This window comes from Oryx dammah, unplaced genomic scaffold (assembly GCF_014754425.2).
Source record: "Oryx dammah isolate SB20612 unplaced genomic scaffold, SCBI_Odam_1.1 HiC_scaffold_28, whole genome shotgun sequence".
Taxonomy (NCBI): domain Eukaryota; kingdom Metazoa; phylum Chordata; class Mammalia; order Artiodactyla; family Bovidae; genus Oryx; species Oryx dammah.
In genome coordinates, this window is record NW_024070212.1 from 46,941,605 (window position 1) to 46,961,980 (window position 20,376).

Below are 20,376 nucleotides of genomic sequence, written 5' to 3' on the forward strand. Positions count from 1 at the left end.
GAGCGCTGGCCTGGAGGGCAGCTTAGTAGCTGGGACTCCAGGAGAAAGTCTGAACAAAAATTCTTCATAGGAGACAGGCAGGGGATTTAACTTGTAGGTAAGAGCTAAGGAAGACTAAAAAGGATTGGTTCCCACCTGAAAACAGGTTACTCTGTCTGACCCCAGAGCTCTGTGAACGGTGTTCTAAGTGGTCCTACCTCGGGGAAAGGTGGAACGTAGGTCACATGCCCTTTACCAAACCCTTACATTCTTCCGTGTGTCTCACAGCTGTGACACATGCCTGTCAGAGAGGGTCCCCGCAATGCTCATTTGGGTATTTCAGCTCTAAAATTCTCTGAGGCTTCCCAGGTGGCTCAGTGGTAAAGAATCCACCTGCCGATCCCTGGCTCAGGAAGATCCCCTGAAGGAAGAAATGGCAACCCACTCCAGTATTCTTGCCTGAAAAATCCCAAGAACAGAGGAGTCTAGCAGGCTACAGTCCGTGGAGTTGCAAGCGTCTAATAATAAGTTTTGTGGATGTTGTGCTGAAGTGCTCGTGTGGCACCGCAGGCTATGCCTAGGAAGTGTGTGTCGACAACCACAGGTCTTCTGTTTTATGATTTTTGGAGTAAAAAATGTTTGATTAGGTTTTACTAATTCAGTCAACATGAACATATGATTAAGATGTGCAAAATGTTTTAAAAATAATAATAAATGATCTTGGTGGCTCAGTGGTAAGGAATCTGCCTGCCAACGCAGCAGACACAGGAGGTTTGATCCCTGGGTCGGGAAGATCATCTGGCGAAGGAAATGGCAACCCACTGCAGTATCCTTGCCTGGAAAATCCTATGGACAGAGGAGCCTGGTGGGCTACAGTCCACAGGGTCACAAAGAGTCGGACACAACTTAGCATCTAAGCAACAAGCAATGATCTTACCAACAGTTCTGTGTAATAGGTTTCCTCTCATTTTCTTAAAAAACTTATAAAAATTCTTCGCAGTTACTCTATGAGTTAAATATTAATTTCTCTTATTAAATTCAGCAACTAAATTGTTTTTAACCAGTGGCTTTCTATTAAAAAAAAAAAAAGGATTAGCAGAATTCACAGCATTAAAAGTCTCTGGATTACAAGTGTGGATTGAATTCTCTTGAGGGAAAATCTCATTCATTTGGTAGCCTTCTCTCAATTATCCCCCTTTTTTTGGTGTGTGTTTTGTTGTTGTTGTTTTTTTTTTTTTTTTGGATTGAACTACAGTGATTCCACCTCCAACAAAAATGTTCTACATAATTTGATCATTTAAAGATGTTTTCTCCTATATCTTTCATGTCAGTCCTCCAACTATTACAAAGATTGCTTTTAAAAAAATCAACACAAACAAGTCATTAAAAAACAGTGAATCACAGCTGGTTTCCATATATTTAACATCCAAGATCCACAGACCAATCAGAAGAGCAACAGACACCCATCCCGTGGGCGCTGGCCAAACAATGGGCACTGTGTACACGCGTCCCTTAGCGCAGAGCAGGCCACCCAGGTGCTGCGAAATAATTTCCCAGGGCACACAGTTGGTAAGCAGGGGAGCCGACAGCACTGCCCCACTTGGCTCCCAAGCACATGAGTTTGCCGCAGACTGGATCTTAACAGGGAATCACTCAAGACTTGGAATTTTAAAAAATAAATCTCTAAAATTAGAATATTTTTAATTTTAAATGTCTCACTTAGAGTAGTATCCTGTGTTTTTATTTGACCTTCAACTGTTTTTTTTTTCCAAGGTGTTGTGTAACGGACCAGGAACATGTGTTCCTATCTGTATATCTGCCCTTCTCCTTGGGATACTGGGAATAAAGAAAGTGATCATTGTCTACGTTGAGAGCATCTGCCGAGTGGAACATTTATCCCTGTCCGGAAAGATTCTGTTTCACCTCTCCGATTACTTCATTGTTCAGTGGCCAACTCTTAAGGAGAAGTATCCCAAATCTGTGTACCTCGGGCGAATTGTTTGACGTACGACAACTTACTTCTTTAGAATTTTGCTAGCCAGTGTTTACTGTAAATGGGGAACAAAAAAACTACATGTTTTTTTTTATAAAAAAGCTTTTGAAAATCCTGAGAATTGTTGGTGGTCAAGAGTAAAGAAATGTGTCAATAACCCAGTGAGGAAACTGAGGTTCCTCTTATAAAACAAACATTAATAAACTATTAAGTATGTATGTCTCTGTGCTCTAAATTTCCTTTCTGTGTAAAAGTATTTATCACTGCCTGCAAATTATCTCCTGACTTGTTTTACTTAATATTTTTTCTAGGGCTAAATATAGAATCTGTATGATTAGCCACATTTCCTGTTCTTTAGGTTTTTTGTTTGGTGGTGGTTGTTGTTTTTTACAGTATTCTGCATTATAGAAAGAAAAATATTTCTTAGTTTTTGTTCAGACACAACAGGTTTTATTTCCTGTATGGAAACAGAGAGGTCCCTGGTGAATCCTTTCAGCATAAAGGAAGCAGTTATATTAAATTGGCTTCATGACAATTTGCACTCCACAGGCTTCCAGAACTGAGCGCATAAACCAGTATCTTTTTTTATTCTTCAGTTTTGCTTTGTGAGTAGTTGGCCTCAATCCAGAATATCTTTTAAAAATCTTTTGTTTGTTAAAATAAATGGAAAGGTGATTACTGTCATAGGAGTAAGAACATGTTTCTGTTTATCAGGGCCGAACTCTCAAAACACTTTTTTTAGCATTTTAGTAAATTCAGCATTTAGTGGCTATAGTTGTCTCTGGCATTTTAAGATGTGTAGGCTCAGTAAAGTGTGTACTTACTTAACATTTAGGTGAGTTCTTGTTGAATGCCAGGTATTCTTCTAAGCACTTTTCAAATAGGAACTGATTTAACTCTAATAACAACTCAATGAGGTAGGGCCTGTTTTTATCCCCATTTTACAGATGACTTTCCAGAATCACATGACTAGTAAGTGCCAATGTAGGAATTCGAGCTTGAGCTTAATAACAGAGCCAGTTTAGGGCCCCATAGTTAGGAGGGCCCCTCACTTGATTTAATACTCTGCTGTCTCCCTCTTGAAGTCTTCACATATTATGAACAAGAGGCTCTAATTGTATTTTGCATTGGACCTCGCAGATTATTTAGCTGGCCCAGCTTGAGAATCTCTTCTCCTAAACAGCCTTGTCAACTTTAACAGAAGTACAACACCCAGCTCAGGGCCTGGCCTGGCAGGTCTGCAGCAAACAGGAATTCCATTCCCCTCGCTGTTTTAACAAGGCAACAGACAATGAGAAGACCTTTTGTGATGTTTGTTAATTTTTTTCCTCTTAAATCTTTTTTATAAGTATGATATAAAGCTAACAAAAAATATATAAATTAAAAAGGAAATTGACTTTTGGAGAAAAAAGTGATCACCCAGGATGACCTACAGTTAAAACACTGAGGCTACTCTAGCCTTTCTTGTACTTCTAGAAAATCTCCTTCTCTGAAGTCAAGTAGGCCCACCAGTACCTTTTCCTGGGTTTTGGGCTGGAGAAAAACATGGCAGAAGACACTCAGAACAGAAAAAGTACCTTGCTGTCTGGATTTGGTGGCCATGGGATAGCCAAGGACTAGTTCATTGCGCTTTGACTTTAATTCTCAAACCTCAGGCACTGGCTCCGTGTCACCTGACGTAAAGGTCTGAAATACCAGACAATGTATTTGTGTGGTTCAACCAGAAGTGGAAATGAAGTGAGCCTCTACTTTTCTAGGGAGAAAGTGATTTTTTTAGGGACAGTAGCACATACATTTTATGTGTCTTTGAGTTTGTCTGTAAGTGCCACTGGGTGAATAGTTGCTCAGTGAAATTGGACTGTGTTCAGTGCGCTTAATGCCTGTCTGTGCTCCAGAGCAATTGCCCCGGGGGCCCCACAGCTAAGCCTGCTGACTTGGCTCCAGCACTGGCTTAGGCCATGGAGAATTGTAGTAAAGAGACCATGATTTTTTCCAGAAACATATGTCCCAGATGTTTTGCAGAGCCTTAACTTAGACAGTGGTTAGTCTGGAATGTCAGAGAAAGAATCTTATGTATATCACAAAAAGTTTAGAAATATCTGCAGGGGCTGGGGCTGCTGTGCACACATTCAGAGCCTGGCTGAGCCACACAGGATCACGCCTTCCTGCTCAGTTCCAGATTATTTGGTAAATAAATTCGTGTTCCCCTGTGCCTTTTTGTTATGGCTAATTCAAGTCCTCAAGATCACACTTTAGCAAAAGAGGCTGATTGAGGTCGCAGTAAGGCTGTTCTCCTGCTGTGCATTTCTGTGGTGTAAAGAAAGCTAGTGTCTACTCTCGATTCAGACTGAAGAAATCAGTAGCTAGCTTGTCTTTTCCAATTTCTCTTGAAACACTTGGGAATGCAGCTCTTACTGGTAGAGACTGCTCATGAGAAATTCGTTGTATCAGTCTTTAAATGAAGCAGGCAAACCACACATCCTGCCCACACCTACTTCCCTGGAAGATTTTATCTACAATTCAGCTGTTCTGAAGGGTCTCAGCAGCTTGCCAGGTCAAAACCAAACTGTTTCAGAGAGGGCTTCCAAGAGTCGTCACAGGAAGCTTGCGCTGGAACGAAGAGTGCTATGATACCATGTCAACAAGAGGAATGTTGTACAGTTTTAAACTGAATAGCAAGAGTTCCTTGCTAGAAGGGAGCTGGCCTAAGCTTCCCCTTACAAAAGCAACTTCAAACATACTTTAATTGCCTTTACCAGAAGAGATTAACATTGGAAAATGTACTACCCTGTACTGTGCAGCTCCCTGCCTGGAATCATGCTTCATATCTTCTAAAAATCCCCAGCTCACCAAAAAGAGTTTGGTAAAACTGTTTTACATGAAGAGTCTTTTATCCACTTTAATGTCATTTGCACATGTGTGCTAAGTTGCTTTAGTCATGTCCGACTCTTTTCGACCCTATGGACTGTAGCCCGCCAGGCTCCTCTGTCCAAGGGATTTTCCAGGCAAGAATACTGGAGTGGGTTGTGATGAGCCTGCTTCTGTAAGTCTCAACAGCCCAGCACTCTAAAAGCAACTTGTGTTCTTGTTGCCACTCACTCTAAACACGGATTTGACATGTCTCCTTTTCCCTCCAGAGTGATCACCAATGCCAGGCTCTGCCATCTCACCCAAACAGCAAACTTTGAAGTAATTTTTGTTTTGTTACTCTCTTTAAGCCACATATAATAGATTGCCTTTAAAAGAAAAATAGCCCCAGAATTTTCCCTTGTCTTTGCATTCTCTTCTGTCCTTGTCGTCTGATTTTACCCATCAGTTCTGCCTTTGAACTAGTTCATATCTAGCCTTCTTTTTTAGTCCCATGGTCACAACTCAGCTAACTCTTTAACATAAATTTCTTGTTATGTTAGCACATTTGTTGAGGAACTGAGGCATAAAGAGATTAAGTAACTTATCTAAGATTCTGTAACTAGAAAGTAGCAGAGCTGGCATTTGAACCAAGGTACACTAGCTCCAGCCAGACTTACTTGAACAGCTGTGTTAGGTTTGAAATATGAAAAGTGCTAAAAAAAATTGACCAACAGGATGCTGTGATGGGAATACAGTGCTGGGTGCTGTCAAGAGGAATATCAGGGAAGGATTCTCTAAGAAAGGGTCCCTTTAGATGAGATTTGAGGCCGAGTGCCTGATATATTTGTCCTCTTCCCACTTCCCATATTTCCCATTACCCATACCCTGGTTTCAGCAACTTCTCTACACACTTCTTCTTTTTTATATGTACATACAATTTTATTTATTTATTGACTGCACTGGGTCTTTGTTGCTGCTCAGGCCTTTCTCTAGTTGAGATACGCAGGCGTCTCACTGCAGGGGCTTCTCTTGTTTCGGAATATGGGCTCGAGGCTTGCGGGCTTCGGTGGTTCCGGCTCCTGGGCTCTAGAGCACAAGCTCGGTAACTGTGGCACGTGCGTGTAGGTGCTCCACGGCTTGTGGGATCTTGCCACATCAGGGAGAGAACTCATGTCCCCTGGAGCGGCAGGCAGATTCTTAACCACTGAGCCTCCAGGGAAGCCCCTCTGCACACTCTGTGTCCTAGCCACACACACACGTTAAAGCTGATTACACACCACCAGATTGCAACACCTTGTGCTTATAAACACCTGTGAGGGGAAGACACCGATGCTTTTGCTAATTATTTCTTTATCTTTGTCTTACCTGAGGGACTATACCTCCTACTATTGTGTCCTTGCTTCATTCTTGGTCATACCTACCACAGCTCAGGACAGAATGTAGCCATGAGGTAAGTACATAAATTTTAGACTTTGTCTAGACCTACTAGTTCCATTTCATCTGGATCAGTACTTCTCAAGCTTTTTGGTCTCAAGACCTCATTAAAAATTGTTGAAAGATCCCAATGAACTTATGTGTATATGGGCTATATTTGTCAATATTTACCACATTAGAAATTAAACCAGAATTTTTTTAAACATAAGAATATACAAATATATATACTTTCCATTATCCATCAGAGCGATGATTTCATCACACGTCATTGTAGCATTTACAAAACTATAAAATAATGAAAGAATGTGGAGGGAAAAGGCAAATAACATTTCAGTATGTCTTATGACAATAGTTTTGACATCATGTTCTCGTTTTCAAGCTGATCTTTATAATGGTGAGCCAATGAGTTCACCTCCTCCAGCAGCCTTCTGTCAGCCTGTGCTGTCTGCTAGTTTTCTATTGCTGTGTAATAAAAATGCTGCAAAGTTACAGGCTTAGAATAATACTTATTATCTCACAGCTCTTGCTTAGAAACCCATGCATTGTAGGACTCATGGTGACCTGTTTCTTTTTTTGAGGGGGGTAGGTGGGCGGTTTGCTGTGTGGCATATGGGATCTTAGTTCCTCAACCAGGGATTGGAATCTTAACCAACGGACTGCCAGGGAAGTCCCCGATGGTGATCTGTTTCTTACAAGCTAGCAGGAGAGTCTCTACTGCTGCTTGTCTCTTTTAAGCACTCACATGACTGGGTCAGACACACCTAGGGTAATCTCCCTTTTAATTAACTCAGGGTCAACTGATTAGGGACCATAATAATATCCAAGAAATCCCTTTTGCCATATTAATAATGTCATCAGGAGATTAATAGCCCATGATATTCACACGTCCCACGCCTACCTGGGGGCTTCCCTGATGACCCAGTGGAAAAGAATGTGTCTGCCAATGCAGGAGATGAGGGTTCAGTCTCTAGGTTGGGAAGATCCTCTGGAGAAGGAAATGGCAACCCACTCCAGGATTCTTGCTTGGAAAATCCCATGGACAAGGGAATCTGGCGGGCTACAGTCCATGAGGTCGCAAAAGAGTCAGACACAACTTAGTGACTAAACAGCAACAACTCCTGCTTCAAGACAAGGGATCATACAGGGTGTGGGCATCATGGGGTAGGATTCTATGCCATATTAGAATTCTGCCAGTTATAATCTGCCTGGAGATTTTGTTTTGTTTTTTAAAAAAAAAAAATTGTTTTTAACTTTTACTTAGGCCACCAAACTCCTGCATTAGCATCAAAGTTCTCTATCTTTTTTTTTGTAAATATGAGAAATTCATGTCTTCCAAACCTCATCCCTTTTCTAGCAAGTTGTTCTGTGCCTCACTTTGTTTACTTGTCAAATAGGCATAATAATGGTACCTACCTTTAGAGCTGTGAGCATTAAACTAGAAGATACATGTAATGCCTTTAACACAGAGCCTAACACATAGCAAGCCCTATGCAACCTGATGTCTCCAGGCAACCAAGGTGGCTCCCTTGGTATGTCATGTCCTGGAGGTAGGTAGTCCTTAAACTAAGTGCAGCAACCACTTCCTGCCCTCTAGGATGGCCTTTATCAAACAAAGCAGAAAATAACAAGTGTTGCCAAGAATGTGGAGGAACTGAACCCTCACATTGCTGGTGGGAATGGAGAATGGTTCAGCAGCTGTGGAACACAGTTTGGCAGTTTCTCAAAGAATTAAAGTTACTGTATGATCCAGCAATTCCACTCTGAGGTATATACCCCAGAGAATTGAAAAGCACAAAAACCTGTACACAAACATTCATACCAGCATTATTCACAATAGTCAAAAGGTGAAAACAACTCAGACATCCACCAACAAATGGATGGATTAGCAAAAGTGGTGTATCTGTACAATGAAATATCATTCAGTCACAAAAGAGATGAAGTACTAATTCATAACATGCTGCAGCATGGATGAGTGAGCCTTGAGGACATGCTAAGGGAAGCAAGCCAATCCTAAAACCCCACATCTTGTATGATTCTGTGTATATGAACTGTGCAGAATAGGCAAATCCATTGAGAATAAGTAGATTCATTGTTTCCAAGGGGCTATGCTGTGCTAAGTTGCTTCAGTCATATCCAACTCTTTGCCACCCTTATGGACTGTAGCTCCCCAGGCTCCTCTGTCCATGGGATTCTCCAGGCAAGAATACTGGAGTGGGTTGCCATACCCTCCTTCAGAGAATCTTCCCCACGCAGGGTTTGAACCCATGTCCCTTACATCTCTCCTGCATTGGCTGTGGGTTCTTTACCACTACTGCAACCTGGGAAGTCCAAAGGGCTGTGGAAGGAGGCAGTGAGGGTAACTTTAAGTAGATATGGGATTTCTTTTGTTTTGAGTGGTAATTAGATGGTGGTAATGGTTTGTACAACTCTGAACATACTAAACCCACTGAGTTGTATGCTTTAAATGGATGTACCTTATGGCATATGAATTATTTCTCAATGAAAAACACTATCAATAGTCACAGAATCTGTCTGTGGATATTTGTGGGTGTGTATACAGATGAAGAAAGACAAAACAGAAAACTAAGCACAGCAGCCAGGAAGCAGCTACAGGGAGCGTTTTTGTTTACTGTGATTCCATCTCTGCCCACAGCCAGACTGAACCAAGACTGAAGGTGCTGGGGACAAAGCACGGCTACTGGGGAAGAGCTGAGTAAGAACAGGAGGAAAAGAGCCAGTAGGGGGGCCTGGCAGGAGAAGATGGCCTCAGTGCACACTCAGTCCCGCCCCCACCTCCTCCCTGAAGGGTCTCACCCCAGATGGCTGAGGTGAATTGTATTTTCCAAAGTTGGCCAGCCACGTGCTCTGCAGTATGACCTGGCCACTTCCCCAGGCGGGAATGCAGTCTGGCTACTCTTCCCCGGATCTAAACATGGCCACCAGAATGCAGTGAGAGTGGGAAGTGATACATTTTAACTCAGACACTCCCCGGGGGCATGCCCTCTCAGAAGGCAGCCCCAGGCCACGAGAAGCCAAAGGCTCTCGGAGAGGCCAGGTTGTAGGTGTTGCGGTTCACGGTCAGCTAAGCACAGGCTTGGGGTCATCTCCATACAGATGGTGGGCAGGTGATGGGAGAAGCCTCCAGATGAGTCCAGCCCCACCATCTGAGTCACTCCCAGCCTTTTTAGCCCTCCCAGCTTGAGGCTCCAATACCACGGAACAGAGAAAAGGTCTGCCTCTGCTCCCGTTGAGTTTCTGACCCAGAGCGTCCATGGGCAGAATTAAATGGTTGCTGTTTTCTGCCACTAAGTTTTGGAGGAGTTCACTTCAAAGCAGTGGGTAATTAGAACAATAACTCTTCAGAAGGAGCCAATCCCTCCGAAGTTTGGTTACTTTGGCTTAATATTAGGAGAGGAAACGATTTCTCCCTCCAAGGCAAAAGGAAGAAAATGTATTTCTACACCATGAATAGGAAAAAGCTTTTTTTTTTTTTCCTCTTCCCCTTGCTCCTTGGCCTGCATGTAGCAGTGAAACAGAAACCAGTGAATTCTTTTAAATCTTTTAACCATATGCAGATGAATAAGCAAATGCTTGGACTTGATTCCTAATCTCTTTTCCTTTCCTGTGTAACTGATGGGTTTTTTTTTTTCCACTCTAATAAACTTTAGTATTTAAACAGAAGTCATGTGTCACATGTATGACGATTAGTGGCAAGAATGTAGACAAAGAGATAGCTGCAGAGCACGAAGCCTTAATTAATAGCCAAGCCATTCAACTGAAAATAAGGATGATGTTTCTGGCAGGGAAATGTGAGCTTGGCCTCCTTTTTCTTCCCTCAGTCTTTTTGGGATAATTATTTAAAATTCAATGATTATAAAGAGAACTTTACAAAGTTTTTGTTCAAGTGCCAGTGCTTGAATTTCAGGAATCTTTCAGTGACATCGAATAGGCCCACCCTTCCCATTGCTGGGTTTTCCTGTGAACTGCCAAACCCCAGAATTTGCAAACTGAGACTTGTGCAGAAATCAAACAGAAAAGGCAACAGTGGCAGGAGGCAGGGAGTCTGGAATGATAGTCTTCTCCTCTCTCAGAAAAAGGGAAAAGAAGTTTCATTCCTCAAAGAAAACAGAAAGAAAACAAGACTTTCATGGAAATACCATATACAGAGTTGGCAGAAATTCAGCAGGGAATAAAAAATATCCAAAATGTTTCCTTGTTCAGTTCCAGCCTGGCAGCCAAATTATAGAGGCTCCATTTTCAAGCTGATTTCCTCTGAGTTCTATGGACCTGTGACCAAGCAAGCCCTCTAAAATGGCCCAAACTTTGGTCCGTTGATTCCCCAGCTGAAGAAGCTAAGTCTAAAGATGGAGAGAGAGCTAAAATTCATGAAAATCTTATAGAAAAGCTGAAAAGTTTTAGAAAAACTTACAGAAAAGTTTATGGCTGATATGGTAAAAGATCTGAGACTTGACAGCCATTCCAAAGAGCAAAATAATGCCGTTTGCTGCTTCCTGGGTGGACCCATCCCCAAGAAAAAGAAAGGCAAAAAGGCAAAGTGTTGTCTGAGGAGGCCTTACAAATGGCTGTGTAAAGAGAGGTGAAAGGCAAAGGAGAAAAGGGAAGATACACCTATTTCAATGCAGAGTTCCAAAGAACAGCCAGGAGAGATAAGAAAGCCTTCCTCAGTGATCAGTGCAAAGAAATAGAGGAAAACAATAGAATGGGAAAGACTAGAGATCTCTTCAAGAAAATTAGAGATACCAAGGGAACATTTCATACAAAGATGGGCTCAATAAAGGACAGAAATGGTAGGGACCTAACAGAAGCAGAAGATACTAAGAAGAGGTGGCAAGAATACACAGAAGAACTATACTAAAAAGACCTTCATGACCCAGATAATCATGATGGTGTGATCACTCACCTAGAGCCAGACATCCTGGAATGCGGAGTCAAGTGGCCCTTAGAAAGCATCACTACGAACAAAGCTAGTGGAGGTGATGGAATTCCAGTTGAGCTATTTCAAATCCTAAAAGATGACGCTGTGAAAGTGCTGCATTCGATATGCCAGCAAATTTGGAAAACTCAGCAGTGGCCAAAAGGACTGAAAAGGTCAGTTTTCATTCCAATCCCAAAGAAAGGCAATGCCAAAGAATGCTCAAACTACCATACAATTGCACTCATCTCACATGCTAGCAAAGTAATGCTCAAAATTCTCCAAGCCAGGCTTCAACAGTACGTGAACCATGAACTTCCAGATGTTCAAGCTGGATCTAGAAAAGACAGAGCAACCAGAGATCAAATTGCCAAAATCCGTTGGATCATCGAAAAAGTGAGAGAGTTCCAAAAAAACATCTATTTCTGCTTTATTGACTATGCCAAAGCCTTTGACTGTGTGGATCACAAGAAACTGTGGAAAATTCTTCAAGAGATAGGAATACCAGACCACCTGACCTACCTCTTGAGAAATCTGTATGCAGGTCAGGAAGCAACAGTTAGAACTGGACATGGAACAACAGACTGGTTCCAAATAGGAAAAGGAGTCTGTCAAGGCTGTATATTGTCACCCTGCTTATTTAACTTCTATGCAGAGTACCTCATGAGAAATACTGGACTGGAGGAAGCACAAGCTGGAATCAAGATTGCTGGGAGAAATATCAGTAACCTCAGATATGCAGATGACACCACCCTTATGGCAGAAAACAAGATCTAAAGAGCCTCTTGATATAAGTGAAAGAGGAGATTGAAAAAGTTGGCCTAAAGCTCAACATTCAGAAAACTAAGATCATGGCATCTGGTCCCATCACTTCATGGCAAGTAGATGGGGAAACAATGGAAACAGTGACAGACTTTATTTTGGGGGGCTCCAAAATCAATGCAAATGGTGACTGCAGCCATGAAATTAAAAGATGCTTGCTCCTTGGAAGGAAAGTTATGATCAACCTAGACAGCATATTAAAAAGCAGAGATATTACTTTGCCAACAAAGGTCCGTCTAGTCAAGGCTATGGTTTTTCCAGTAGTCATGTATGGACGTAAGAGTTGGACTATAAAGAAAGCTGAGGGCCGAAGAATTGATGCTTTTGAACTGTGATGTTGGAGAAGACTCTTGAGAGTCCCTTAGACTATAAGGAGATCAGTCCTGGGTGTTCATTGGAAGGACTGATGTTGAAACTGAAACTCCAGTACTTTGGGGACCTGATGCAAAGCTGACTCATTTGAAAAGACCCTGATGCTGGGAAAATTGAAGGCAGGAAGAGAAGGGGATGACAGAGGATGAGATGGTTGGATGGCATCACTGATTCAATGGACATGAGTTTGAATAAAGTCCGGGAGTTGGTGATGGACAGGGAGACCTGGCCTGCTGCAGTCTGTGGGGTCGCAAAGAGTCAGATACGACTAGGGACCCAGAGATTACCATACTGAGTGAAGTAAGTCAGACAAAGACAAATATCATATGACGTTGCTTACAAATGAACTTATTTACAAAACAGAAACAGACTCAAAGACTTAGGAAACAAATTTATAGTTAACAGCAGGGAAGATGGAGGGCCGGGGGTGGGGGTGGGGGAGGGCAGCAAGGAGAGATAGATTGGGAGTCTAGGATTGACATGCACACAGTGCCCTTTTTAAAATAGATGAACAGCAAGGATCTACTGTATAGCACAGGGAACTCTGCTCAATATTCTGTGATGATCTACATGGGAAAAGAATTTGAAAAAGAATAGATACGTATATCACTGAATCACTTTGCTGTATGCCTGAAACTAATACAGCATTGTTAATCAATTATGCTCCATTATAAAATAAAATTTGTTCATCGCAGCACTGTTTATAATAGCCAGGACATGGAAGCAACCTAGATGCCCATCAGCAGATGAATGGATAAGAAAGCTGTGGTACATATACACAATGGAGTATTACTCAGCCTTTAAAAAGAATACATTTGAATCAGTTCTAATGAGGTGGATGAAACTGGAGCCTATTATACAGAGTGAAGTAAGCCAGAAAGAAAAACACCTGTACAGTATACTAATGCATATATATGGAATTTAGAAAGATGGTAACGATAACCCTGTATGCGAGATAGCAAAAGAGACACAGATGTATAGAACAGTCTTTTAGACTCTGTGGGAGAGGGAGAGAGTGGGATGATTTGGGAGAATGGCTTTGAAACATGTATAATATCATATGTGAAATGAATCTCCAGTCCAGGTTCAATGCAGGATACAGGATGCTTGGGGCTGGTGCACTGGGATGACCCAGAGGGAGGGAGGTGGGCGGGGGTTTCAGGATGGGGAACAGGTGTACACCCGTGGAGGATTCATGCTGATGTATGGCAAAACCAATACAATATTGTAAAGTAATTAGCCTCCAATTAAAATAAATAAATGAATTTAAATTTTAAAAAATAAATAAAATAATTTTTTTTAATTTGTTTAAGAAAAAGGGCTAAGATTTGATTCAAGATTTGTTGCCAGGGTGGGGAAAGAACTCAGGTTTACAGATGAAACAGGCTTAGCCGTATATGATCACTGAATATGGGAAGGGGACAGTGGGTAGACGGGGCATCATTATACCCAACCCTCATCATTTTATTCCCTTTACTCTCATATATATTTGGGCACTTACATAATTAAAAGTTTTAAAAATACAAATCTTGTAGGAAATCTTCGACTGCTAAAAAAGAAAAGGTATTGATTATAGGTAAAATGAAACAAGCTAGGTTTTAAAATCAGAACAAGGAAGGAAATTTATAGGTTACCTTTATTTCATATTTCACTCATGAAAAGAAATTCAGCCTACAAATCTGTTTCCTGAGGCAGAATCAGTTTTTCTGGCTTAATGTCCTAGGCCTTTCACTATACTGCTCTCGAGGACGGAATGTCACCTTCTTCTTCATCCGTGTAAGGGCTGTGCCCTCTCGTAGTTGAGTAAATATTTGAAGTGTTCCCACCTCAACCTGACAAGACCTTCCCAGGAGGCTCCCGGCACTGACTGCCCCTAACGGTGTCGCCTTTCTCCAAGGCCACAACCCCTGCCCCCATCCAGAAGACAGTGACAGCACAAGTCGCCTCTTGGACTGGGCACGTGAAAATTGGTGCAGCCCCTCAGGCCTTCGTGCTGCTGAGGGATTGCATCATGGAGCCGAGCAGAGGCAGCTGCGTGGTGAGAGCCCCGAGTCAGGCTCTGGCTCCACCACTGTGCGTGAGTGTAATCACAGTTAACTGTAGTATGTCTGTGTTTCCTCACATAACACACAGGATTTGGGCAAGACCATCCTTGAGATCCCTTCTAACTACAGCACTGCCACCGCAAGAGTGGTAACAGCGTCTTCCATGATTTCTTACATGCTAGCAACATGCTAGCTCCTGTGCTAAGCACAGCACACGCAGTGACTCACTTTCTCCTCAGACCCGGGCAACGGAGGCCTCACACTTTGGAGACCCCTCCACTTGCCACCTCCCTCTGTGTGTGAGGCCAGAAGGGTGTGATCACCTGAGCTCACTCTCCCTTTCTGAACCAACTCTGGCAGCGAAGGACCCCAGAATTCCCTGCCTCGGTGGCCCAGGGCTGCTCCTAGGAGTTGCAGGGTTCTCTTCCAGAGATATGCCCTCCCAGGGTGGCTTCCAGTGGGGAAGAGTGGGGAAGGTTAGGCCCTGCAGGCTGGGGCAGGACACAATAAACTCTTCAGTGGAACCAGGTAGAAAGAGCACAGGGACTACCGTAACCAGGGGTTAAGAAGCACTTCCAAGGCGGGAAGCACAGGTTCAATCCTCGGTCAAGAAACTAAGATCCCACATTCCGCACCGGGTGGCAAAAAAAAAGCTTTGAAAAGGAAAGAGTGAAGGACAATGGCAAGGGTGGGTGTTTAAGCTCTTGGCTAGGTTTCTGTCAATGTTAGGGGTGGGAATAAGGACATTAGTATTATTGTTACCATCTTGATTTTACAGAGGATGAAACTGAGACACGAAAAGCTTGAGTCACTTGCCTGAGGTCACACAGCTGCTTAGCAGTGGAGCCAGGGTTCCAACTGTTGTCCTCCTGATTCCATGCTCTTCCTTTTTGTGCTGCCATCCAGCAAAACCTGCAGACCCTGCAGATCCCTAGGACCCTCTTGAGACACAGGGAAGATCCCAAAAAGCTGTGTTCCACCAGATGAGTTGCTTTTCTACCCCCAACTACATTATTGGTGCCAAGTGAGAATGTGGCAGACAGCGGTGGTAAGCCAAGCCTCATCGAGAAAAAAAATTACCATGGGAAGCTGATTCAACAGAAAAATATTTGATACAAGAGTATGACAGTTAATCCTAGGATTTCACTTTTTGTTCTGAACTCCTGACCCACAGCTGCTAGACCAACCACGGGACATCAAGAAGGTACCTTAACTAGATTTTAACCCTGTTAAACAAGTGTTTGGCCAATCAAATAAGCAGGTCTTTGTTGATTTCCTTTCAACTCTAAAACCAGGAAATTACTTCTAATACGTTAAGACCCCCACCTTCCCTCCAAGGACATCCTAAGGCACAGAAATAAAATCTAACCAAACATACTTTCAATGACTATTCATCATGGAACATCCAGAGAATTATAGGTAATTTGAAAAACAAATTTCCAAACAAAGCTATAAAAATATTCCTATGGTATTTTTAGAAGGCATAATTTGATGTGTTTAATGCCAAGTGCTCTATTTAGTAGTGTCTTGGATATTAAGCACAAATATATAAGGTTGGTATTAATAATAGTAACTAACAGTATTGAGTGTTTATTATGTGCCAAGCATAATTCTTCATTTTTTATACCTTCACTCATTTGATCTTTATTATATCTTCACAGATGAGGAAACTGAAATATAGAGAGAATGGTAAGCTTAGATTGAGATAATACATAAATGGATTTATTAATGTAGCATTTATAATACAAGAAAGTTGGAAACACTGTTTTTTTTTAATTTAATTTTTTAGCCATACCACATGGCATGTGGGATGTTAGTTCCCCAAGCAGGGATTGAAACCATGACTCCTGGAGTGGAAGCATGGAGTCTTAACCACCAGACCACAGGGAAGTCCCCAGAAGCAATCTAAATTGGAAAAATGTAAAAATTAGTAAATTATGTCCAGATAATGGACTATTTGTGCAGTCATTAAACATCTTTTTCTTGAAGAATATTTAATGGCATAGAAAAATGCTTGAAATTCTTTATTAAGTAATTTTTTAAATGATGCAAATAAATATATATTGTGAGCACAATTTGAAAATCTATGCAAATAAATATAAAATTTAAAAAGAGATAGAAACAGATAAGAGTTTTAAAATGGCTATCTCTGAATTAAGGAATTATGTATGAAGTTCATTCTATAATTTTTAAAACTCTATATTGACTATGTATTACATAATAAAAGAAAATAAGATTTTTTAAAAATGACGGAACTCCTGTGAATCATTAGTTCAGGTAGTAGAAAAAAGGGAAACATAATTTCTTCTAAGAAATATCATACCAGTAGTGTAACAAATTATAATAGAAATAATTACTTAGTAAGCATGTGTCTAGGGAATCCCCTGGCAGTCCAGTGGTTCGGACTCCAAGATTTCACTGCCAAGGGCTCGGGTTCAATCCCTGGTTGGGGAACTAATATCCTGCAAACTGAGCAGCATGGCCAAAGAAAAACCCACAATAAACATGTGTCTAATACTTACTGTTTTATGTACAACTTTCACAGCATCTCACTTGATCCCTGCAAGGACAGTGAGAGGTAAATAGTCTTGGCTCTGATTTAATAAAGCTCAGAGAGGTTGTGCCTTTTCCAAGCCTCCACAAAATGGTACATGGTCATGCCAGGTCTCAAATCTTTGGCACTCAGTCACAGTGCAGCGTCTGTGAACACAGGCCCCGTGTATGGGCAGAGCCAGAAACAGGTTGTACTGACCACATTCTAATTTCTTCACCGTAAAATAGAATAAGTATGGCAGCAGAATGGTAGCAGACGAAGAGAGCCTCACACCAGTTCATGGGAGGGCCTGTTCACAGTCTTTTCATGGCCAGTTCATGGAAGGCAGGAATCAGGAGATCTGAGTTCAGGTCTTGTCATTAGTTAGGTCTGTGGGCAAATCTTTTGACCTCTATGGGTCCCTTTTTCACAGCACAAATGTAATGGGATTTCCTAGGCCCAGGGACTGTCTTGGCCATCAGAGGCTACATTGTCACCTGCCAAAACACTCACAATATGATTCCAAAGGCTTTGAATGGCAGGAGTGATTTCCCCTGGCGATAAGGGGGAGGAAGGTTGCATCACACATCACTAGCAAAACATCTTTACAGTTTCCTTTGAACACTTTTTTCCTCCAGTTCCCTCTTTCTCTACCAGCTGCGCAAATTCTCTTTTTATGTTTCCTTTTCCCTTTAAAATACAAACACAACTCTGCCCATTCCTTTCTCAGGCCACGCTCTTCAAGATTTCTCCCTATCCCAGTCTATTCTCATTCATTCAACAAATATTTATTGCATACCTACTACTTCCTAGGACTGTTCTTGCTGCTGGAGGAGACAGCAGCAGACTTTACATTCTATCCCTTTATTAGATGGAGTAATCTAACCTGGTCATAGCTTCTTAAATTTGCATCCAGCCAAAGGGAGCTATAGGGGAATAGAGAGTATTTAATTATTCAGTAATAATGCTTTTTTTTAACTGTTAACATATAAAATGAGAAATTAGTACTTCATGCTCTCAAAGGACTTCCAACTCAAGTTTTAAAAAGAACTCTATGATTCAATGAAATTAAGTTCATAGCAGTGTCTCCTTCAGAGACACTGGTAATTATAACAAGAATGTATTAGGTACTCACAGTGCCCCAACACTAATTACCTGACCATTGAACCCTCACAACCATGAGCTATAGGTACTATTATTCCACTTTCCTTGATAGAGAAACCAAGGGACATTTGGTGACTCACCTGAAGCCAAACAGCCACTGGGCAGCAGCTTGAGGATTCAGACCCAGACGAGCCTGACAAGAGATGCTGTGCTTTTTGCCTCTGTGCTCACTGCACCATCTCATCCCATCTCATCTTCTCTTACTCAAAGTGTGGTTTTGTTGGGAATATTAATGTGCATTAAAATCTACTTTCCTCTTCCATTTTTGCCATGTTTTCTGTCCTAGTCCATTTGAGCAACTATGAAAAAAATACTGTAGACTGGGTGGCTTATAAACAACATACACTTATTCCTCACATTTCAGGAGGTTCAGAAGTTCAGGACCAAGATGCCTTGCAGATATGGCATCTGATGTGAGCTATTTCCTGGTTCACAGGCAGCCGTGTTCCGGATATAAGCTCAGGTATCCGAAAGGGCAAAAGAGGTCTCTGGGGTGTCCTTTAAAGGGCACTTCTCCTACTCACAGAGGCTCCAGCCTCATGACTTAGTCACCTCTCTAAGCCCCTTTTTAGCTGGAAAAAGTTTATTCAGGATGCTGGCTGTAGAAGTAACTTTTCTGCTTCTCAACATGCTTCCAAGTGATGGGCTTAATAAAGCCATTTCAGGCCCCTATAGTGGAGTCTCTTATCTTTCTCTTTGGTTTTCTCTTTTAGTTCAGTTCAGTCGCTCAGTCGCATCTGACTCTGCGATCCCATGAACCGCAGCACGCCAGGCCTCCCTGTCCATCACCAACTACCTGAGTACACCCAAAGCCATGTCCATTGAGTCAGTGATGCCCTCCAACCATCTCATCCTCTGTCGTCCCCTTCTCCTCCTGCCTTCAGTCTTTACCAGCATCAGGGTCTTTTCAAATGAGTCAGCTCTTCGCATGAGGTGGCCAAAGTATTGGAGTTTCAGCTTCAACATCAGTCCTTCCAATGAACACCCAGGACTGATCTCCTTTAGGATAGACTGGTTGGATCTCCTTGCAGTCCAAGGGACTCTCAAGAGTCTTCTCCAACACCACAGTTTAAAAGCATCAATTGGCGCTCAGTTTTCTTTATAGTCCAACTCTCACACCCATACATGACCACTGGAAAAACCATACTTTGACTACACAGATCTTTGTTGGCAAAGTAATGTCCCTGCTTTTCAATATGCTATCTAGGTTGGTCATAACTTTCCTTCCAAGGAGTAAGCGTCTTTTAATTTCATGGCTGCACTCACCATCTGCAGTGATTTTGGAGCCCCCCAAAATAAAATCTGCTACTGTTTCCACTGTTTCCCCATCTATTTCCCATGAAGTGATGGGACCAGATGCCATGATCTTAGTTTTCTGCATGTTGAGCTTTAAGCCTACTTTTTCACTTTCCTTTTTCACTTTCACTAAGAGGCTCTTTAGTTCTTCTTTGCTTTATGCCATAAGGGTGGTGTCATCTGCATATCTGAAGTTATTGATATTTCTCCCAGCAATCTTAATTCCAGCTTGTGCTTCTTCCAGCCCAGCGTTTCTCATGATGTACTCTGCATATAAGTTAAATAAGCAGGGTTACAATATACAGCCTTGACGTACTCCTTTTCCTATTTGGAACCAGTCTGTTGTTCCATGTCCAGTTCTAACTATTGCTTCCTGACCTGCATACAGATTTCTCAAGAGACAGGTCAGGTGGTCTGGTATTCCCATCTCTTGAAGAATTTTCCACAGTTTATTGTGATCCACACAGTCAAAAGCTTTGGTATAGTCAATGTTTCAAATTATTACTACAATTTCCCATATGTTGCAATTTTTTTAAAGAGTCTTCATAGAAGACTGCCTTTCTCTGAGAACCCCTGGAGGAATTCACAAAGAAACAAGACAGGTTTTTATTTCCATCCTAAAAACAATGGAGTAAGTGGCAACATGTGCGTTGGTGGGCTGCCAGCACCTTCTTCTTATTCACAAGGACTAGAATGATCTGGTGTGAGCAACAGAAGGCACTGAATTCTCACAAGCATCAGGGATTTTTGTGAAGGTTCTAATATGACATTAATCAAGACAATTTCCATTCAGTGTCAAGGTTTTTATGGATTTTTTGCTGCTTCTATTGTCCGACAACACCTTGGAGGTGGATGTCCACACGATTAAAGTCTTGGCTTCCATAGGATACTGAATGTATAGATTTAAGGCAACATGTGTTAAAAGGCATCTTCAAGTTATGAGAAAAAAACAAGT

The 20,376-nt window shown here is 41.9% G+C and overlaps 1 protein-coding gene across 2 annotated transcripts in view; it reads left to right on the forward strand.

The window, feature by feature from the left end:
* Nucleotides 1-20,133, forward strand: part of ALG14 (ALG14 UDP-N-acetylglucosaminyltransferase subunit) — a 118,916-nt gene extending 98,783 nt beyond the window's left edge. Inside the window, exon 4 of one of the 2 annotated variants that reach the window (XM_040232260.1) lies at nucleotides 1,753-2,190. In XM_040232260.1, coding sequence (XP_040088194.1) covers nucleotides 1,753-1,983 — 231 coding nt within the window. In that variant the 3' untranslated portion in view covers nucleotides 1,984-2,190. Of the gene's footprint in view, nucleotides 1-1,752; nucleotides 2,191-19,959 lie in introns of those variants that run through there. The other variant, XM_040232261.1, reaches the window with a different exon arrangement.
* Nucleotides 20,134-20,376: the final 243 nt, after the last annotated feature.